Source organism: Camelus dromedarius, chromosome 5, assembly GCF_036321535.1.
Source record: "Camelus dromedarius isolate mCamDro1 chromosome 5, mCamDro1.pat, whole genome shotgun sequence".
In the NCBI taxonomy this organism is placed as follows: Eukaryota; Metazoa; Chordata; class Mammalia; order Artiodactyla; family Camelidae; genus Camelus; species Camelus dromedarius.
In genome coordinates this window covers 14154315-14177455 of record NC_087440.1, presented here as the reverse complement: position 1 = coordinate 14177455, position 23141 = coordinate 14154315, and the positions used below count along the sequence as shown (strand labels likewise).

Sequence of the window (23141 nt, the reverse complement as noted above, 5' to 3'; positions counted from 1 at the left end):
GGCTACTGATGGTTGGATGTGAGGAAATGAAGAGGAAGGGACAAAAAAAGGCTCTTACATTTCTGTTTAGTCCAATAAATGGAGAACGGATCATTAAGATAGGGAACACTGGGAGGGGGAGGATATAGTTCAGTGGTGGGGTATGTGCTCTGCATGCACGAGGTCCCCGATTCAATCCCCAGTACTTCCATTAAATAAACATACAAACAAACCTAATTACCTCCCCCCTCCAAAAATAAACCCTCCCAAACAAACAAAAAAGATAGGAACACTGGACACATATCAAGTCTGGGACAAAGAATCTTGTGCAGCCTCCCAGAAAGCCTTCAAAATGTCACCCAGAAACACCCAAGGTGTGACTGCTCTGCTCGTGTTAGACATTGTGACAGGCTTTCCTGTATCTTGGCACAATCTGTCTTGGTAGATTCTACAAACTCAAAGGACCCCACCTCACCCCTTGGTGAAAGGCAGTTTTACAAAGACACTCTCATGAGAAATTGGTGGAGGGGAATTTGATCAGAGCAGGACCTAGAAATTCCCTATCTATTTTCTACTGAGCAGGACCCAGGGTCTTCAGGTAAAGCACCTGTCTCTAAGTCCCAATGACCTACCCATGTGACAAGATGCCCACACGCCTAGAAAAGAGTTTGATCCTGCAGGAGCTTGCCAAGAAGGAGGTATTCTTGTACTTCACATTCAAGGGCATCACAAAGGAACGAGTTAAGCCGGAGTGTCATTTGTTCTAACAAAATGTTTATTTTGTATTTATTTTTTCCCCACTGGAGACTCCAATGGCAGCACTTCAAGATGGTTTTACTAATGGCGAAAATGATGAAACAGTATCCAACACCTTAACCTTGACAAAAGGCTTGGAAAGGAGAACTAAAACCTACGGTGAAGACAACTTTGAGGAACTCCAGTATTTCCCCAACTTCTATGCACTACTGAAAAGTATTGATTCAGGTAAATACTGTGTTTTCTGACCATGTGGAACAGAAACTGGTAATTCCAGGAAATGTGGGTGGTGTTTTCTTTCTTCCTGTTTTCAGTTTCTAAATTCAACCCTCAATGACATACATCATGGCTTTGGGGAAAATAGTTCACATTGATTTTTTTCCCAAAAGAATTGTACTAGTCATGGAAATATTTAGGAAAGGATAATCAGGAAAGGTGGAATTTCTGGATAATTTAATCTTCATGTTAACAGAGGGTTCATTTATTTGTTCAATAAACAGTTATTGAATACGTGCTGTGTTCCTGGTATTGGAGTGAACCTTGTGCTGATGAAGGGATGAGTCAGAGAGAGTCCTTGGCCTGACCCAGTTCAGCCTCAATTGTTATTGCAAATCGTTTTTTATTTTAAGGCTTTATCTTCTTCTCTTAGTAGGAACAGTATGTAGAACATAATTTATTATTTCTAAATGATTCAGAATTTTGCTTTTTAGACATGTGCAACTTTAGTCTTCAAATGAGTTGAAGTGAACAAGACATTGGACCAATGAAGTCCAAGAGCCCAAAACACTTGGGAAACGATCTGCTTTTTAAAAAAAGTCCTTAATGTGTTTCTCTCTTTTCTTTTATATGTGCACCAAAATGAGTTGACTGAAGATTTAAGTTCATATTTATTTCTGCAAGCAGGATAATAATCTGCAAACTTTCTGTTGTTGTTGTTCAGACAGATGCCCTCACTGCCTTATGGCTTTTCCTTCCTGTTTAAAGATTCATCCCCAGATTGAACATTTGTAATAAAGATTTCTATAATTCTAACATATTTCCCCAAGACGTGACCTTAGAGTGAGCTTTCCTTTCTGGAGAACATCCTTTTGTCCTTCAATCCCAGACATTGACCGGATGGCACCAGCCCCTCTGCTAGTGTCTGTAGGGCTTATACATCTCGAGGGTCCATTCTGATCCATTTTGCACCACTGGTTGGCAGACACCCAGCTCAGAACCTCTGTTGTCCTGGTGAGTCACTTCTTGTTAGTAAAGTACATCAGCACGAGACCAAATTTTTATATGGCTGTGACCTTGAGCAAATAATGTGATTGCTCAAGGTATTATTTACCTGCCCTTTTCCAGGATTTCTCTCCCCATCCCTTCTCTCACCTTCCTCTCCCCAATCTTGTGACTTTTACGGTATGTTTAAGGTTCTACTGTATGGAATATTCTCTATGTATTTTTATCTGTCAGTCTTCTTGACCCCATTCCTTATTGCCTTTATTTTTATAGGCTTTTAATTTAAGTACTTAGACTGAGGTCTTTGAAAGTACCCATCTTTTTCACACAAGGTCTGAACCAATTGAGAAATAATAAAGCAGGTTAAGAAATAAAATATCTTCGATACTGATACAGACCAGGTTGTAGAATGTATCTTAGTGTGAGAGCCAGCAGTGGGCGTACCTACTCCCGACCCCTCAGTGTAGCTTTTTGAAAAGCCAGTCCTGGGATAGTTTGAGTCCGCAGAGTAGGCACTTTTTCAGGTCCCTGCCTTCCTTCCACTGTTTCAGGGGAGCAGAAAGAAGGAAGATTCCAAATCCCCATTAGTCAAGAAATGCAGACCAGGGGCTGTAGCTCATCAATCTTATCTGTGGGGAGGATGAAAAGATGGAGGGGAAGACTAGAAGTATTTAGAGAAAATTCTTCATAGCAGCTAGAAGAATAGGGAAGCTGGCCTCTAACAACTAAATTTTTGTCTTCAAAAATGGAAATAGATTTTTTTTCTGATTTTAGACTTAACACAGCTACTGAACTACTATGGAATCATTGGCCATCTTGTTCTATCGAGATACAGAACAGTATGTCAAATATGAAGAGTTCCCAAGAAACTGTTAATGATGGTTGCTTGTAGGAAGTAGGGGGTTGGGGGGAGGGAAGAGAACATTACTTTCACTATTTAATTCTGTACCATTGGAATATTTTTGCAATATGCTTATGTTCTTTCAAATGAAATAAAGTGTAGAAAGCAATATACTACTATTAAAAAAAATCAACCTTACATTTAAAGAAGAAAGATACATGTGTGTTATTATTTCAAATATTTAGCTTGACTAACAAAAACAGGTCATTCTTGTCCTCAGAAATATATGACCTGAGTAGAGAAAAGTTATTGAGTTACCAATCTGCTAACTTTCTTTTGAGTTCATATTATCTCAGTCTGCAAACTGTCTCTATCATCTAATCTATCAAAAAATATTTTAAAGTAAACCCTTTTGGAGAAATTGTCATTACCCATATCTGAAAAAGTGCAGTACATCTGTACATTGTCCTGAATTCCCAATCAAGCCTTAGGCTTTTTGTAAATTAAATATATGTGGTTTTAGCCACATATGTAGGGAGAAATATTTCAATAAGACGCTGTACTTCATAAATTGTCACTGAAAGAGGAAGCTATACTGCACTAGTTTTAAAAAATTATCTTGTCTTTTTATACAGAAAAAGAGGCAAAAGAGAAAGAAACCCTGATTACTATCATGAAAACATTGATTGACTTTGTGAAGATGATGGTAAAGTATGGCACAATCTCTCCAGAAGAAGGTGTTTCCTACCTTGGTGAGAGTCCTATCTCTTGTTTTCACTGTGGTTAGTTTTCATTGTCCAAAATGGATTAGAGATTGGGCAATAAATATTTTACTAATTTGATCATTTATGCCAAAATAGCCTGAATCTCTTTCGTAACCAGAACTGGCCATCTTGATAATGGACACGGGTAAAATTCACCAGACATTTACAGCTCTTTATAGATCCAGTTCAAATACAAACATTTTGCTTTTGTTATATTTTTGTCTTACTAACATTTTCTAATAATCTCCTTGAAGACAATTTTATTAAAATTTGATGTTTTTTTTTCTTCAATTGTGTTTGCATGGTGGGGAATAAAAGGTTTTAACCAGTGAGATCTGTGTGTGGTGAGGAGGGAGCACTGGACTGGGCATCAGAAGTTCTGCCCCCTGGTCCCAGCTCTGCCTCAGACCAGGTCTGTGATGCTGGGGAAGACACTCTCCTTTCTAGGCCTCAGTTTCTGTATCTGTAGAATACAGGACCCTGTTCTCTGCAACAGGGGCTGGTAAACTACTGTCTGTGGGCCAGATCTGGCCCACCACCTATTTTTGTACAACACACAAGCGAAGAATAGCTTTTACATCTTTAAATGGTTGGGAAAAAGATCAAAAGAATAGTATTTTGTGACATGAGAAAACACTATAAAATTCAAATTTCAGTGTCCATAAATAAAGTTTTTCTTTAATTTTTTTTAATTAAAAAAAATTTTAAGGGGGCAGGTAATTAGGTTTATTAATTTATTTTTTAACAGAGGTACTGGGGATTCAACCCAGGACCTCACACGTGCTAAGCAGGCATCCTACCACTGACCTATACCTGTCCTCCCCCCCATAAGTAAAGTTTTATTGGCACATATCCATGCTTCTTTGTTTTAGTGCTGTCTATGGCTGCTTTTTTGCTATGATGACAAAGTTCTGTAGTTGCAACAGAGACCATATGGCCCACAAAACCAAAAATATTTACTGTCTGGCCCTTTATAGCAAAAGTTTGTTGACACTTAATTCTTTGAACTTTATAGATAAGCTTAAATAATCTTTGATTCTGCATGTTGTTCGAAGAAGAAGAAAAGCCTTTTGCTTTCCTGCTTGGTTTAGTTAATCAACACATACCATTCATCTCAGATATCCTTCAGGCAAGATGAACTCATGGCCCCTTACTCTGGTCACTGACCAGGGAAGGGAGAATTAAACGGAAGAGAAAAATCTCACAGGACAGAGTAATCTAGAATTATTCTATATGAACTTCATTTTTTCCTACATGAAAAATAATTTTTTACTTTTTAAAAAATTGGTTATAAAAGAACATTTTAAAAAATCAGTCAATGCAGAAAGATAATAAAAAGACAGCGAAAAGCTACTCCTAAAACTAATACCCAGGTAACATTCTGATTTATATCTTTCCAGATGTTTTTTCTCTGTGTGTTCACACATACACATACGTATCTATATCATTTTTTTTTCTTTTAGTTTATTTAACAAACTTGGGCTCAAGTTACACACCAAGCTTTGTGGCCTATTTCACTCACCTAATAATAGATCAAAGACATTGTTTCAAATCAATCATTGTTTCATATCAATAACCTGTTGACTCAGAAATTCCACACTTACCCTATGGAAATAAATTAGAGATGCCACAAAGGCTTGCATGCTAGCCAGGTATCTCCACTACTATTTACATGTGTGCTGTCCACAATCGTAGTCACAGGTTGCTATTTAAATTAAAAGTAATAAAAATTAAGCAAAAAGAAAAATCTAGTTTCTTAGTTGCTCTAAGCACATTTCAGGTGTTCAATTATCACAAGTAGCTGGTGGCTACCATACTGAACAGCACAGAAATGAGTATTTCCATCATTGCAGAAAGTTCTACTGGACAGCACTGGTGTATAGGAACAAAACAGTGGAAATAACCTAGCTACCCCATAAGAGAAGACTATCTAAATTATTTCTTCTTATGATAGGCTAAATTTTATTTTTTAATGTTTGTGTTTTTAATAATCATGTTTATCAATAAATATTATTTACAAAGACTAATGACATGGGGAAATGTTCATGATACACTGTTGAATGCTTAAAGCCATTTAGAATATGACCTTAATTTGGGTGTTAAAAAATGGATATACATATAGAAATAAAATTGGAAAGAAATATACCAAAACAGTATCTGGGCATAATAAGCGTTATTTTTTCTTCATAATTTTCTGTTCACTTTCTCATATATCTGTAACTTTTATTTATGTAACTTTTACAATTAGAAAGAGTTGTACATAAAGAGTTTTTCTGTATAAGCCCATTGGATTTTGATTTCCACTGCCATGGAGGTCCACCCTCAAACCCTGAGGGCTCAGTAACAGCCTGTGTAGAAGAGAGAGGATTAACTCGCCTCCTCTCCGTCAGTCTCAGCAAGTAACAATGACCAGTGACCGCCTGTTCTGTTCTTGCTCCAGTGGTGTATGGTGACTACAAAGTTTGCCCGCTATGGTTGCTATTTCAAAGAAGAAAGCAGGCTGTGTCACACAGTGGAATATGCTGATACTCCTCTCAAAAGAGGGATGGGGGAGGGCAGAAGGAAGAGTTTTCTTAGGGAGGAATAATACAAGGTACTTATGAAATCTTTATAGACTATTTACAAAGAAATGCTTGTTTGCCAATAGCAAAAAAGCCCTGTCTTATTAGTGAGATGGATATGCAACTGGTTGAAAAACTGAACACAAAGGGTGTGGATTCTAATTCACTGGCAACCTTGAGGTGGTCATAGTGTAGATTCCTGTCTGGCAACACCTATATGGTGTTATTCCAAAGAACAGAACAGAATTAGGGCAAAGACAAGGCTACAGATTTCAGCTTAATATGAGTAGGGAAACTGTCATCCTTAAGACATCTAACATGATGGAGGTGTCAGATAACCCTACCGTGTAATCATTTTGCAGAATATAAGTGTATCAAATTAACAACTTTGTACCCCTTAAACTTACACAACGTTCTATCTCAATGAAAAAACGTTTAAGACTAACAATAGAACTGGCTGCCTCATGAATTAGTGAGAGCCCTGAATGGCAGAAATCCAACTCTTTGGCTTAAACGAAAAAATAATTTATTTCCTCATGTAACTGAAAAGTCCAGGAGTAGGGGTAGTTTGGCTTCAGGTTCGGGAAGCCCACCAGTAGTGTGGGGAGTCTGTCCCTCCCCATCTCACTGACGTCCTGTATGTTATCTGTATTGTAGATAAGCGGCTCCCTTATGAAAACAAGGTGGCCAGCACCGCCCCCGTCTCACATTCTCACAGTAGAGCAATCCTAGTGGAAAGAGAGCCTCTTTCTCCAACCATTGAGCCTCAATGGCCTGGCTTGTGTCATGTGCTTCTCCTTGGACCAACCACTACAGCCTGCAGGGCGGAGAAAGGCTTGGGTTTTTTTCTGCCACCACTAGAGCCAAATATGCTGAGAGTGAGAGAGGTCTGGGTTCTCCAAGGGAAAATCAAGGTGTCATTACTAGAGGATGCTGAGTAGGCCAAAAGCACAGGTGTCCATCATAGGCCCCAACCCTGGATGTGTTCTGGCAGCCGTCTGGGAAATGTGGGAGGGACTTCTGCAGCTGACTGAGCAGGAAGTTAAACTTGAGGATCTCAATTTGCATACCCTCCCTTCCTAAGAGTCTGTGATTCCTAGAAATAAAATCCATGTCAAAGCATCTTACTAGCTATGTTAATACTGTGGAATTGCTATGGTGAGATTTAAACATTTTTAGCAAAACTTTGAAAGCGTTTTTCAGGACATTAAATACTATTTCTTCTCTTCTCTGTTCCAGAAAACTTGGATGAAACAATTGCTCTTCAGACCAAGAATAAGCTAGAAAAAAATGTTACTGACAATAAAAGCAAGCTTTTCCCAGGTATGATTTATTTTACTATTTTTTCCCCAGCTTTTAGCAAAATAACCCTTCTGAGTGGTAAATATTGAACTTCAATAAACACTGATTAAAAAATCATATATTTTTAAAGTTTAAAGATCTGAAATCCAACCAATAGGATTAAGTAGCTCTAACCTTGACCAGTCTCAGCACAGAAATCTGATCCCAAGAAGCACTGAAAAGAAATTAGGTCTTTACTGAAGATTTTTAGGTGGCGGCTAGTAGGGAAAGGTGAGAGCTAGATCACAAATTGAGCAGACCTTCCTAAAATTCTCCTTTAGGTGTCTTTTTCTCATCCTAGATCATCACTGTTCAGACCACTGTCCCTCTGTCCCCCTCTCTGCTGCCCCCTCACTAACTCTCCCCTCCCAGCTCTTCTGTCTCCTCTGGGACAGTCTGTGCCCTGTGTGGTCTGATTTACCCTCTTCTCTCAGTCTCCTCACTTCTGCGTCTCACCCATCACCCTGCTTAGCATGGCGAATGTGACAGAGCAGAGCTGTGCAAAGGAATCTTTCAGGGATGAGGGAGGTGCCAAAAGGGAACAGACTGCAAATTCTTATACTTTAATTCTGTGTCCCTATCACAGAAATTATGTACATATATTTGACAGAATATACAGCCCTTTAAAATGATGTTTTCAAGCTGTTTTTAATAACCTGGAAATATCCTTTCATAGTGATGTTAATGACAAAAGCAAGGAACAAAATTGTACCACAACAATGAAAAAATATGCATCAAAAAAAATCTATGAACTACAACACCAGCAGGGGATGTTTTATGAAATGAGACAATAACTGGTTTCTTTTTTCTTATTTTATATAGTAATAAACATTTTACTAAAAAAAAACTTACTGTTAGATGGCTTAAGATTTCCTATTTTATTGACAAAGATGCATTACAGTTGTTTTCAAGGAGTTACCTACTTCAAGGTTTATGATTCTTTAATTCAGTACAGGATTTCTAGAAGGATATATAGTTATTTTTAAGTGAGAAGTAAGTAAGGGGTTATCCCTCTTGATAGCAAGGGGCCAGTTCCCTTCTTTCCAGTAGGGTAGCCAAGGGTAAAGGAGTATGAAGGAAGAGGCAGGAGGAAAGTCTGACCATAGCCCCAAATCCTTAGGTGCTACTCTGAGTGACAGACTGTTCTTCAAAAACACAATGTCAAGGAGAGATTGGGCAACTACAGTTATTTTCAATTGGAATCAAGATTCAAATTTGCTTTGGGACCTGATACATCTCACTTGAATGCCTACATCAATTAAAATAAGGAAAATAATCTATACTCTAATAACACAGGATGGCAAAACAGAAAAACAGATGGGGAGTTGGCCAAGCTCTTCTGCTAACTCAGTGGGTGACCTTCAGCACATCTCTCCCTTCTCTGGGCCTCAGTTTCCTCTTCTGTGAAATGGGGGTAAGGAGTTGGACTAGATAGATAATTGCCAAGATACATCCCTTTCAACTCAAAGAATGGTCTGACCTCAAGCTGTATCTTTTCAATAAAATTCATTTCCACACTAGGAATTAATTCATAGGAAATGGTGTTATAACAGTGTACAATCTGATTACAGTGCCATCAGAGAAGAGTCATGAAGAAACAGACAGTACCAAGGAAGAAGCAGCTAAAATGGAAAAGGAATATGGAACCTTGAAGGACTCCACAAAAGATGAAAATGCCAACCCAAGAGGAAAGACAGATGAGCCAAAAGGTATGGAGTTGACAGCTCTAGGCTGACGATGAAATTAGAGAAGCAAAAACTTTCACTTTGAAGTGTCATCCAAAAGGCAAGCCCTACCAAATCTGAGAAATTAAAACCGTCTCCATAGAAGAGATTTAGCACATGGTAACTTTATTTGAATAGCAATCTTTTTTTACTGGTCTTGAGGCTCCTGGCATGGCAAATTGGTTTCATCTTTTGATGGTCTTTAATATCCAATGGGCCTTTGTGCTTGGGAGAAATACTCATGACCATTTGTGCATTGTTCAATGTCCAATTTATGATCTTAGGAATTTATTGAGCAATATTTCTTTAAACATAACACTGCTTTAAATATTCATGTACTACTTATTCAACAAAGTCATCAAAATTTATGGCTTTAACAAGACAAATTTTCTTAATCATTTATAGTGATTGCAATCTGGCAAATACTTTCAGGGACTTGATTAAAAATCATAAATCAAATATATCAAGTTTCCATAAGTAACCTCAATACCTTAAAAAGCATAAAAGCACACACTAAACTAGCCCAATAATTATAAAACTTGTTTTTAATACTTATTCTTACACATTGACGAAGCCCTAATAAGTCTGTGTGATAAAAACTTACATCTTCTGGGGTTTTGAGAAACTTTAACACACCCTCAAAAAAAAAGACCACGTGAGGTTGCAAGTTCAAAGTTGTTAACCCTCCCATTTCAGGTCAGGATGTGGGATCTGGCTGCATAGTCCAGTGGTTAGAACCCCTTTTATTACAAAGTGTGCTAGTTACACCACGGAAAACATATCTGTCTCTCAGATAGATACTCTTTTTTTGGAAACTTAGTGTCTTTACCAGAAGTTGTGAACAGATGGCTTCAAACTACTTTTTTTTTTTTTTTTTTGTCATTATGATGTATTGAACTCTTTGGTATCATTGGTAACTTACTTATGTCTTATCTGTGTCTCATTAGTAGGGTGATCTAAAAGTTTCATCCCTGAAAGCTCAGGGAGTGGGTCGTTGCTCTCTTGCGAGGGGAGGGTGGCGAGTGTGACATTCAGCTAATTTATCATCTGGAAGCACATCACTGGGTTCCCTTTTCATTGTTTATTATCTATAATCATCAGAGGCATGAACTGACGGCGTTTGCTTAGTCTTTGCTGTAATATGAAGTGAGACCGCAAAAGCTGATCATGCTCATGGTATAGCTCTTAATTTTGAAGAGACTGCTTGGCCCACGTGCAAGTTCCCAGTCTCTCCTGCTCATACAGACAAAAACAGGTTCACGTTCATACTTGATAACAGACCCATGCTTAACAGTGTCTGTGTATTAAGTAGAAAAGAAACTAGCTATGTATTTAATACCCTTGTAACTTAATAGCAGCAATAAAAGTACAGTTTCTCTTTTATATTACTCCTATCTTTGTTAACACTTCATATTAACTTTCTCCATTTACGTAAGTTGTTGATGATTATGATTTTCCTGCTTAAGCTGGTAGAGCTTGGGCAGTAGGAACCCCACCTCCAAGTTTCTCCTTCATCCTTTTAGCAGTGTACTCAGTGGTTTTTAAACTATCTATGCTCTCTTGCAACAATATTCTAGACCCAATGTGATTTTTCCTGTCCCATGTCTTGAAATCAATTCTCCTTCAAAGAGTTCTGGTTCCTTTACATAGAATATATAGAAAATTGAACCTAGGTTATATGGGTTCAAATAAGCAGTGATATTGGTCAAAGGTACTGCTTCTATTTCAGTTACTGGGACTTTTTTGAGACAGGACTGAAAAAGACATTGTTTTTCTTAATATATCAAGTTCATGTTGAGTTTTACCATCTTGTGTGTGAAGTTTTAGATTACAGCAGCCTTCATCTAGCATGGATTTAATAGACCATCACAATTTTCTCCTACAATGATGTATGTAGCTGACATATCAACTCTAATTGTTTGGTAGTTGCCTATGTTGAAAAACGTTATGAGGTTGCGTCTGGACTCAGGAGGAAAGAATGTTGCAATGATTAATTAATAATGTTTGTCATGGGCATGGACAGGGGGACTTGGTGATATACGTGTCATGTTTATTGACCGGTCATGCTGCGTTGATACTTCTACTCAACCGTAGGCCCACTTTGGATGAGCAGTAAAATTTTTTAGTATTTTTTTTAATTGTAGTAAAATATACATAACATAAAATATATCATCCTAAGCATTTTTAAGTTCAGTGGCATTAAGCACGTTCAGATCATTGTGGTACCATCACCACTGTCCATTTCCAGGACTCTTTTCATCTTGCAAAATTAAAACTCTGTACTCATTAAATAGTAACTCCTCATTCCCTCTCCCTCCACCCACCCCTGGCAACCAGCATCCTACTTTCTGTCTCTGCAGATTTGACCTCTCTAGCTACTTCATATAAGTGGATCGTGCAGTATTTGTCCTTTTGTGACTGGCTTATTTCACAGAATAATGTCCTCAAGTTTTATCTATGTTGTAACATGTGTCAGAATTTCTTTCCTTTTCAAGGCTGAGAAACATTCCAGTGTGTGTGTGTGTGTGTGTGTGTGTGTGTGGTATATGGTGTGCATATATATACACGCACACACACACATATTTACATTTTGTTTATCTATCCATTTGTCTATGGACACATGTTGCTTCCACCTTTTGGCTATTGTAAATAATGCTGCTCTGAACATGAGTGTATAAATATCCCAAGACCCTGCATTCGATTGTGAGGAGAATATTCCCTGAAGTAGAATTGCTAAATCATATGGTAAGTCTATTTTTAATTTTTTGAGAAACCACTGTTTTCCATGATGGTTGCACCCTTTTCCATTCCCATCAACAGTGTGCAAAGTCCCAATTTCTCCACATCCTCATCGATACTTTTATTTCCTTTTTTCCCCCCTTTTTTTGGATGATAGCCATCCTAATGCGTATGAGGTGGAAGATGACTGGTGAGCTTTTGAAAGGTAGCTAACCAGGATAAGAGTGGTCCTGCGGCCTAAGCCAGAGAGTCAGGAACTGGGCGGCACAAAGGACTACAGCTCAGTGTGCCTGAATCATCAGCTCTGGGAGCAACCATGTGTAATGACTGTCCTTCCCTAGAACACAGCAGGCCATCGTCCGAGTTCTCTGACTCGCAGAGGCAGTGTGCCCAGTGCTTAGGACAACACCTTATATCGCTGTGCAAATACTCCTAGGAGTGGGTGCTGGCAGGTCTCTTTGCTTGTTGTAGGAAAATATATTTTTTTAAAAAAGGAATATGAAGGAGTTGATTCGTGGTAGCCCACTACCTCCTCTTTAGGATGTGAATGTTTGGAGAGTAATGATGAGGTTGGATTTCTCTTTAGGATTTCCATTAGATAATAATGGGGAGAGAGAAGAGTAAAACTCCATCCATTTAGTGTTAACCTTCGTAATGGCTCTCCTGAAACATTAGGAAACGGGTAGGGACTTGGGGCTAAATTAGTTTTCCTCCTTCCATCACTTGGCAGTTCAGTTTATTCATGCTCCCCCTGATCCTCTTTACTCTGGGATAACGAAAATTGATTTTAGTACAGTTTAGAGAACACCAAACTGAGCTTAAGCCAAGGGCCAACATTTCCCGGAAAAAATGTAGTTGATCCCCAAAAGGACATGCTGTGACCTTTATCTCTGTACTCATGGTTGCTTTATTTGCACTCTCCTCAAAGGCTATTCTGCTTCTCTGTTATAGAAACGGAGTGAGAAAACAGCTGTTGTCTCTAGGCAGAAAAATAAAAGCCTCCACGTGGATGAAGGCAGGGGTGGCTGGGTTTCCTGAGAGATTTATTCAGGAGTAAATTAACATTTCTGGCGATGACACGCCTGGCACTGTGCTCAGGAGGCTACAGAAGAAATATAAGACCCAGTGCCTGCCTCTGAGAGCTTAAGCAAGCTTTAAAATGACCTGAGAATAGTTCTTCATTCCTAAGTAGGCAAGTACCACAAGCCACAGACATATCTCCTTTATTGATGAGTCAGAAGCACGTAGAACAAGCTTCCTTCAGAGAGAAAGTTGGAGGACATTACAGAGCAGAGCAAGATGAGGTAATGGCTCAGCTAAAGCCTCTTAAGGAAACAATTATAAGCAGGACACACGGGCAGGAACATCTGCAGGGAGTCTGTTTTGGTCTTGCTGCGCGAGGTGATGGCCCCACCTAACCACAGCAAGCAATAATTAACCATGCCAGGTGTATGCTGGGGCCTGTGTGGAATGGCAACAGCAACATCCTACATTTATGTTGCTCCTCAACTTACAAAGCAAGTTTACGCGCATCTCATTTCAGGTTTAATGTTTTAAAAAATCCAATTTAATTACCATTGATGAAAAGTGGCAGGTTCACCTTTGAAAATATTTTAGACTATTTAAACTCTTGCTTTTGACAGGGACTGACACTAAGAATAATATTTTAAGATACTGATTTCTAGTGGTGTGATGATTTGAATGGTTCGATAATCACTCCTAAATATAGGGATATGCCAATGAAATCAAATTTATTCTAATTTCAATCGTATCTATAAAGTTGCTTAATTTTTCAAGTACATTGCTCGCTGGAGACCAGAGAACTTTAAAGCTTTATTCCATGATCTAAGTGTGGCGGGTTTTTTGCCAGCTTGATGTTTATGCTCCATGAGTCACGGAAAATCTTTTTTTTAAATAATCCAAGAGATGAGATAAGCATTACAATGCCCATAAACTCATTCTAATGCTATCATTTATCAAGTTTATGGCTAGATAATGGAATTAAGTTTAAAAAGGTGACCTCTAAGATATCTTTCCCATAAATATCCTACCATTCCCATATCTTCTTCCAGAAGCCAGGAAAGAGAAAGCTGCTTATTTAATTAACGCATTGACTATAAACTGACTAACTCATGTGGATGCTTTTATTTTTAAAGCAACATAAGAGGAGAAAATTCATGTCTTTATTCAAGCCCTAGGGCATCCTACTAGAAATGTCCAAAAATAGTGGCCTGACTCCCCTGTGAGTCAGCAAGTGTGCCGGGAGCAAAGGCAGGCCAGAGACGCACCACCCACACAGGACTTTCTAGGACAGCAAAGGAGAATTTCTTCCCATATGTAGAAACCGTGGATCTTCTCAGAATTCACTCCTTAATTTACAAATAAGTAAACCAAGGCACAGAGGATGAACTGACTCGCCCAAGATCTCATAGCCAAAGAGTGACAGAGCTGGATCTTGATTCCCACCCAGTGCTTAACCCAGTATCCCCTGCTGAATCTTACAGTCATGTCAAATATCATCATTGTGCAAAAATTCTTCAATTGAATGGCTCTAGGGCCCACCTTGGCATCCATGATACAGTATCAGTATGTTATCAGTTGGTTTGTTTTATTAAACCTGTCATTGGATAATCTTCCTATACAGAATGTTAAACATTATATCAAACTTAATTTTTATAAACCCTCTTTTTGAACATCTAGTACCTTTAATATATCTAATATTCAATAGTTTAACCCTATTGATTTCTACAGGGCTTTTTTTTTGTTGGGGGGGAGCTTGTACAGATCAAGGTAGCATATCAGGATCAGGACAAATTCATGTATAAAAAAGGACATTTCTCTTGCAGGGCTGAGAACCAGAACAGCCAAAGAAGCAGGGCTGCATCTTGTCTCTGGCCCTCTTCCCATCTGCTGTAGCATATGTTTTAAGGCTTGTGCCATATTACCTCAGCCATGAGCTATTTTTTTCCAGAGGAAGCTGAAGTAAATTTGAAAAAAAAAATAGGCCAGCTTTCCAAAGTGGACTCTCATGGGCTTTCAGTGCGCACTGTGTAAATAATAGATATGCTTTACAGCTCCCGAAAAAAGAAAATGTAAATACGAACCAGCTGCTTTTGTCTAAGAGCAGAGGAACACCTGATTTTATTCCCAGCGCCCAGCAAATGTGTGGTGGTCTCAGTGCCGGTGGAAGTGGTTCCCAAACTTTGCCCCACGTTGGAATCACCTCAGGATTGTTAAAAATTCCCTGATACTTAGTCCTTCCTCCAGGTATTCTGATGTAATTGGTATGAGTGACCCCGGCATCAGGATTTTTAAAATCTCCCCTCAGTGATTCCAATAGAGAACCACTGCCTGTTGGCCAGTTTAGTGATGACAACAGGCACTAAATCGCTAGTCTAAAAGGTGAATTTTACCCAGCTCCCCTCATTAGAGGCTCCAGATTCATTCTGCTTCAAGACCAGGCTCTGACTCTTACTCAGCTGTGTCCCCTTGGGCACATTACTTAGCCTCTCTGGGCCTTAGTTTCTTCATGAATAAAATGGGAATAACAACGCTTACTTCACAAAGCTCTGCAAAGATTAAACGACACGTGGATGTAGCATGTCCAGCACATTTGTAGGTGTTTTAAATTGTCTCTGATACAAGTTCAGAATCCATTAAATTTCACGTCTTTCAAATAATTTATTCTTTGTGGAAGGATAGAAGGAAGGAAGGAGGGAAGGAAGGAAGGTGGGCAGGCACACTTTTATCATTTATTCTATTTAAAAATTATAGTTTCTCTAGTTTGGATTCGATGCTCACCAAGCCATCTTCTGATTATGACTGGTTTCTATGTAAGAAGTCTTCATCCATTGACTCACTTAACAAATATTTATTGAGACCCTACAATGTGTCAGGCTTTATTCTAGGCATGGGGGTACGTCAGCAAACAGGAAATATTTCTAAGGGAGGAAGACAAATAATAAGCTTAATAAATAAGTTACATGATACGGTAGAAAGCAATCATGCTATCGATAAAAATAAAGCAGAAAATGGGAATGAGGGTTATGGGGCCAGGGAAGGTTCTATTTTCAGTTAGAGAAACTGTCCTAATCATCTATGTTATGATTCACAAGAGAGTAGTCTTTTAATGGATTACAGTCTAGCCTTCTCTAAGTTGCAGTGAATTCATTCTTTGTTATGGGTTGCTGTTAATATGGTGAATAAAATTATTTTTCATACATTTCATACTTTTTAAAATTCAACATCATTTTTATAGCTAGTTAGTCCCTGAGCAAAAAGGCACCTGACGAAGGTGACACTGAATCCCTTATTTCCAACTGTCTTAGGTTGGGTTCCCTCCAAAACAGACCCTGAGAGCAGGATTCGAGGTGGTGTTTTTAATTGGGAGGTGCCCCCAGGAAGCACTGCAGGTGGGCTGGGGTGGGGAGATAGGTCCACGGAGGGAACGAAGCCACGGTGGTGTGTTAATGAGCAGGCTGCAGCTGTGAGCGATGGGGCTCAGTCCTACGAGGACCTCTGGGGACTGTGCGGAACGCGCCCAAGGGGTAAGGAAGCCGGGTGGGGGCAGCTAACTGCCAATCCTGTCCACCGTCGGCTGAGGGCTCCTCTGTTAGCCGGGCTGGAATAAGGGAAGCATGGCGGGGGGCTGGGGGGGGGGGGAGGCAGTCAACAGTGTCTGCTACACTATGGCAAAAACCTCAATCGTGTTTTACTCTCCTCATTCAGAATTTTCAATGCAGTATTTAAATAGAGACTAAGCTGTGGTTTTCCTTCCCTCAAATAAGCTCTCCACGTTAGGACATGATATCACAGAGAAGATCGTGGGAAGAATGCTTTAAACTCTTCAAAGAACAAGACTATTTGCACACATCCTCAAAAGTTTCAGGACCCCTAATTACCTATTGTGCTAATGACAAATCATTATCTGCTCTTTAAAGCAAGCCCTAGGAGAACCACTGATTTGATTTAAACTCTAAAAATAATGAAGACACATTCCTTGGAAATAGTTTACATGAAGATTTCTTTCCCTGCTTGAAGTGCTGTTTCTAATTAATCTGAAATAGAGAACACTTTTTTTGTGCTTTTTTTGTTTGTTTTTGTTATCAAATCTGGTTGACCTTCTTATCAAATTGGCAGCAGACAGTGAAAAGCTCTACCTTCGCTGTGCTGCAGTGCTGTAAATCAGCCAGAGGGATACTGGTGTTGCACGTGCTCTAACACTCTTAAAAGCAAAGCACTGATGGGAAGGTATAGCTCCGTGGTAGAGTGCCTGCTTAGCATGCAGATAGGTCCTGGGTTCAATCCCAGTATCTCCATTAAAAGATAGAAAAAAAAAAAAATCTTAATTACTCCCCCCCCCAAAATAAAAATCTAAATATGTATATAAAGATGTATTTTTTAAAAAAGCATTGAAATCAAGGCTTTTTCTACATGGGCAATTGAAGTGAATAGGGGCTGAAACTTGTGGATCTCTTCTCTTGTCCACTTACCCCTTTTTGCACAAGAGCTTCTCTGTGCTTCTTTGGGGACCAAGTAACATGGAACCCCTGTGGTGAGCTAAGAGTGGGCTAATTAAGATCAGGAAGAACGCTGCCCAGAAAGTACCTTAGGTAAATGTGGTGATGGAAATGGGAACATCAGCAAGTCTTAGGGCAAAGTCATCATTCAGGAACTGTTGTCGGTGTACCTGGATTCAAGCCTGGTCCTACCACCTCCTAGCCTGATGGTCGTCAGCATATTACTTTCTCTCTCTGGGTCTCAGTGTCCTCAGCTCTCAAATGGGGATTAAATAAGACTGCCTCCAAAGGTTGTTGTGAAGAGTAAAAGACATGACGTACGCTGGAGCACAAAACAGCCCCTGGCACACGATCAGCACACAGTACAGGTAGCTCTATCGAGAGATCTGGGGAGTAGACCAGAAGGAACAGGGCTCAAAGGGAATCAGAGCAGCTGGTCACCACCTAGAGGCCCTGGACTTTGAGGGCCTCTTTTCTTAGATTGGCCAGTACTCTTCAGACCTCCTGATCTCTTGGTGCAGACACTCTGGGCATTAGGGACCCACCCTTTGAAGGGGGTGGTTGATTACTTCGAGACAGAACAAGGCTACATCAGTGTCCATGTCTGAACATGTCTTATCTTTCAGATAGTGCAGGCAGCAGAGACTTGTCAAGACCAGAGTCCAATTTTCAGCTCTATTATTTCCTGTGTGGTCTCAGCCAAGTCACTTAGCCTCTCTGAGACTGACTTTCATCTCTAAGGTGATAATACCCACTTGTAGACAACAGTGCATCTAAAGGATGTCACAGGGCAGGTGCTTCAGTGATGCCTGGTACTCTCTTGCACACTTAAAGCTCGTCAGAGAGTGTTTATATCCGGGAGTTTTCTAGAACAAGTTATCCAAACCTCGAAATGAGGTCCAAGTCCCCTCTCCGTCTGAGTTGTTACATACTCCCTACCAGACTGGGCAGAAGACCTGCAGAGCAGCCTACACAAAGCCACAGATTGGACTTATTCATCACATATTTGCTGATGGAGTCCTAAGTATCTGCCACTCTGATTTGGTTCTTGACCTGATAACACTCCTCAGTTTGAAAGAACCACCCCTAACCGGAAACGATGCAATCTGAGACTGGGAGGGACCCACCTCTCCAGTGAACTGAATCAAAACACTTCTCTGCCAGGACATCAAATTGTGTTTATTTGTATGTCCGGAGGATAATGGCCCCTTGACATTACCAGCCTGGACCTGCCTCCTAGAATCTTATCCCCACCACCCAATAAATATGCACACTCCCTCCTCAGGGACACTAACTACCAAGTGCTCAATAAGTCCAATATTTGTTTATGGTCTCAAACATAAATGCGATCTTTAAAAAGAGATACAGTGATATTTTTAGGAGTATTTAATATGGGTTCCCTTGCCTTTTCCAGGGAAAACAGAAGCCTATTTGGAAGCCATCAGGAAAAATATTGAATGGCTGAAGAAACACAACAAAAAAGAAAATAAAGAAGGTAAGGATTTAGTGTGATTGTAAATTGCAAACTTCACCCATTTGTTAAGAGCTCTTATTAAAGATTCCCACGATCAAATTAGGCCACAGTCTCCTCTCAGAGCCCAGAAGACTCTGGGCACCTCTCAGGTGCAGAAGGGAACAGACCTCCATTCCTCTTATTTTTCTAATCAGGCTTGTAAGCAAAGGCATTTTCTTTTCTTTTCCATTTTGTTATGAAAAATATCAAACAGAAGCGGAGAGAATAGTATAATGAATCCACATGCATCCGTCACCCACCTTCAATAATTATCAACATTTTGCCAATCTTGTTTCGTCTACCTGCCCCCCTTTCCTTGGAGTGTCTTAAACAAAGGTGTTTTCTGAGCACACATGACGTGCACCCTGCAGTCACAAAGGCAGTCGGTCACTTACTGAAAACAGAACCGGACTCTGTTCTGAGTGCCAGAGATGTGAAGGACCATAAGATGCAGCTCCCCCACCCCACACCAAGTTGCTCACAACATCAGTAAAGCTCTTGTGGCCTCTGCTCAGGGCTAACACAGACAGGCACGGTGGCACAAAGGAAGTAAGAGGAGGGGGCATGTCTCCTTACATTGGGAGAAAAGGTGGCAGGAAAGCCTTTGCTGGAAAAGCAAGGAAGAGTTTGCAAGTGAGGAGAGATGGGGGCAGAGGGAACACTGGGTACAAAGACATAAAGGGACAAAAGAGTGATGCTTTCTGGGAACTGGGGCTGTTCAGTTTCCCAGAAACACTGGGGTCTGGAGGGAGGACCTGCAGACAGAGCTGGGGAGGTGGTCAGCAGCCAGGTCAGGAAGAGGAGGTTAATTTTAGCCAGAGAAGACTCAATCAGGGCTTAATTAGGTTAAGAACTGAGAAACTGTCTGGTAGCAGTGTGGCTAAAAACTAAAAAACTAAAACCCCAGCAGTCAGGCAAGAGCTAGGAGGCAAGGATCTGGAGCAGAAATGATGGGGCTTAAACCAAGGTGAGGCAGAGGAAACAAAGAAGGGAGAAACTCAAGAGCTACGTGGAGAGAGGATTCTAGTGTGATTCCCATGCGTCTGGCCAGAGAAGTTGTAAAGTGATGCTTTTAAAAGGAGATGAACACTGCTTTTCAAACTTAGAAATACATTCATATCATCTGTGGAGCTTCTAAATATCTTGACGCCCACAGGACCACGAACTCAAACTCGAGGGGCAGGACCCAGGCACCGGTATTTCTTAAATCCTCATTATTACACTGCACAACCATGGCTGAGAACCAGTGAGGTAGAACACATTGGGAGCAAGAGGTATTTTCAGCACCCTTTTAGCCTGTGATAATATAAGTTGAACGAGATAGGAACAATTATCAGATCTTCACACATGCTTTATTTGGTTCAAAATGATGTGAATTTCCAGGCTGTCAGTTCCATTAAAATTCACCTGAAGCATATTTCATAAAATCTGTTACTGTATGGAAAATGCACCACTGTTTCATGTACCACTAAGGAAGAAAAATAACATGCTATCAATGATCGCCAAGACTTAAAAAAATTTTTTTTAAGTTTATCTTAGAATCAAAGTAATACAGTATGTACCAAAATGCATTCTGAAACCAGTGTAAATTGTATGGACCAACCATTTGGAGGATTTATGTTATTTCTTTCACTGATTAACATATGAGTCTGACTCTTGGTCATAACCAGCCACATCCTGCAATTCAATCTTCCAGAAACAGAAACGACCAGCCTAGTAAAGCATGGAATTCCAGTGCTTGCATACTGAAGGCTCTGTGAGCAAGCACAGAATGGCAGCGTTGAGTCTGATGCTCCCTTCTGCTTCCAGGAAGGGAGGCTGACATGCAGTTCACCCTCGTGTAGGCAAGAGAGCTCCTCCCCTCCTGCCTTCATACATGCTCTGCCTGACTCGGTCATCTCTCAAAGCCTGTGGGGACCCAGGTCCTAGGGCCGTGCAGTGGCTGCAGCTGTGTGAGCAGGAAGCCTTATGATTAGTTCTGACCTTTAACCTCTGCCGATGCCCTTTGCTTGTCCGGGGCCTGGGTGACCTCAGTCTCCTTCCCAAATCCAGGAAAGGGAGATCCACGTGCTGTGACAGTGAGGATGGTGATCGAATCTTACGCAGCCATCAAAAGAAAGTCTGTACTTTTAAAAACGTGAATCACAGTCCTCTTTTGAGCCTTACCATCTTAAAACCTTTTAAACTACTGTCTGGTGTATTCTAACAGCCTGCTAGGGCAGAGCTGGGATGGACTCCAACCGCCTTTCCCCTGCACCAGGCTGGTTTCCCCAACAACACAGTGATAACCATGTCATAACAAGACCATTTTTCCATCTCATAAGAAAACAAAATATTTTCCCGTTTGTCCATTCGAATCACCTGGACCTCTTCACCTCTGTTTTTGGAAGTCTGCCTTTTGTCCCTCTAAAGATGTCCCTGAACTGATTCTGAAGAGCGGTTATTCATTCAAACCAGTGAAGAGCGAGAGGGGCCTCTGTGCCCCATGAGCTGGTCAGGAACCAGCTCACGAGGTGCACACAAAGTGCGTGCTCGGCTGGCTTCTCCAGCTCATGCCTGACAGTGAGGGAGAGTCAAAAACCACACCAGACAGAACCCCCAAGCACTTACTTTTTGTTCAGCACTTGATAGATGCTTCACATGCACTACATCAAGGGCACAGAGCAGTCAAAGCTGTGACTATAGACAAAATAGAATCCCAAACTTGACTCTCTTGTGACCCGAGCAAGGGACTTACCTTCTCTGTCCTGCTTCTTCGTCTCTGTGTTGGGGAGAGTAATGCTTTCTTCATGGGGTTTTGCAAGGAGCAAGTAAGATGATGGTTGTCAAGTGCCCAGTGCTGGGAGTTGGCTGTTTAAGCCTCATGGCCGTGCCCAAGCGGGAAGAAGCAAATGCCCTCCTGGGTGGACAGGAAACAGCCTGTCAGAGCCTCCGCTCACCTTAAGAGGATAAACACCTGGTGCTTGTAGAGAGGGCCTTCAGGTCTGGTTCTCCTTTCATGCAGGGGCTTAAAGACGCCCTGGTGACCCTGCTTCAGGACATTCAGGCTTGCCAACAGTGGCCATGGAATGCTAAGATTTTGGACCCCACTCTCTCCTTTCTCTTCCCTTTACAAACTGACAAAAGGCAGGGCCCGTTCCAGGGGCTGCCAAAAGCCAAGATGAATGACACTGTCTCCAAGGAACTCAGCCTCGGGCAACTCACAATCTGGAAGGGTCTCCCCAGATACTCTCTGATGTGGAAGTCCTACCTGCCCAACCATGGGGATGTGGGTCATAAATTTGGGTACCTCCATAAGATGGATGAATTATATGTAGCCATTGAAAATGGTGTTTCTGGGGAGTATCAATGCTTACTGTGTAAACTGAGTGAAAGGAACTAGTTATAAGGTTGAAAGTAAGCTGTAATCATAATTCTGTGTTGAGATAGATACACTGAAAAGCGAAAAGGAAATAGAACAACATCCACTGTGGTTATCTATAATGAATAGAATTCAGGTGATTTAAATTTTATAATCATGTTTTATAGGCTGCATTTTCCATATTTTAAAATAAGAAACATATAATACTTAAAGAATCAAGGAAAGATGTGAGGTTTCTTTCAAGCCTTCAGAAAGATGACACCGGCAGCCTCCTTGCTTGGAAATTTCATGAGTAGTTCAATAGTTTACATAAAGTTTTTGTTTAAGTAGGACAGAGGAACCACAAAGAGGCTATGGTTTGACTTTTTACTCCATGCATACAATTCAAACAGCATGAAAATTAAGATAATTCTTAATATAGAAAAAATATGTGGGCTGTCACCTCAGCACGGATTTAGCCAGTGTAGCACATGCAGGAAGTCAGAACACCTGCTTCTGATCATAACCTTTACTAGCTGTGTGACCTCCAACAAGGCACTTAAGCTTTAGGGTCTTATTACCTCCAGTGTGTTTTCTGGACCAGCAGCATCAACATCTCCTCGGAGCTTGTTTAAAATGCAGAATCTCAGGGTAGATAGAGTAGAGCTCAGTGGCAGAGTGCCTGCTTAAGCATGCATGAAGTCCGGGGTTCAATTCCTGGTACCGCCATTAAAATGAAATACATAAACCTAATCCCCTCCCCACTCCAACCACCTCCGGCCAACTGAATACAAGCCTACAACTGCCCAAGAGCCCCAGATGGTTCGTATAAACGTGAAAGTT

General features: G+C 40.6%; 1 protein-coding gene and 1 long non-coding RNA gene across 2 annotated transcripts in view; one reads left to right on the top strand and one right to left on the bottom strand.

The window, feature by feature from the left end:
* Positions 1-23141, top strand: part of SCG3 (secretogranin III) — a 33751-nt gene that overhangs the window by 9395 nt on the left and 1215 nt on the right. Inside the window, exons 7-11 of the mRNA XM_010977176.3 lie at positions 786-963; positions 3433-3549; positions 7362-7445; positions 9035-9172; positions 18860-18940. Coding sequence (XP_010975478.2) covers positions 786-963; positions 3433-3549; positions 7362-7445; positions 9035-9172; positions 18860-18940 — 598 coding nt within the window. The remainder of the gene's footprint in view (positions 1-785; positions 964-3432; positions 3550-7361; positions 7446-9034; positions 9173-18859; positions 18941-23141) is intronic.
* Positions 1-23141, bottom strand: part of LOC135321272 (uncharacterized) — a 47486-nt gene that overhangs the window by 24025 nt on the left and 320 nt on the right. The window contains exon 2 of the long non-coding RNA XR_010380848.1: positions 21696-21857. This is a non-coding gene — a long non-coding RNA (uncharacterized LOC135321272). The remainder of the gene's footprint in view (positions 1-21695; positions 21858-23141) is intronic.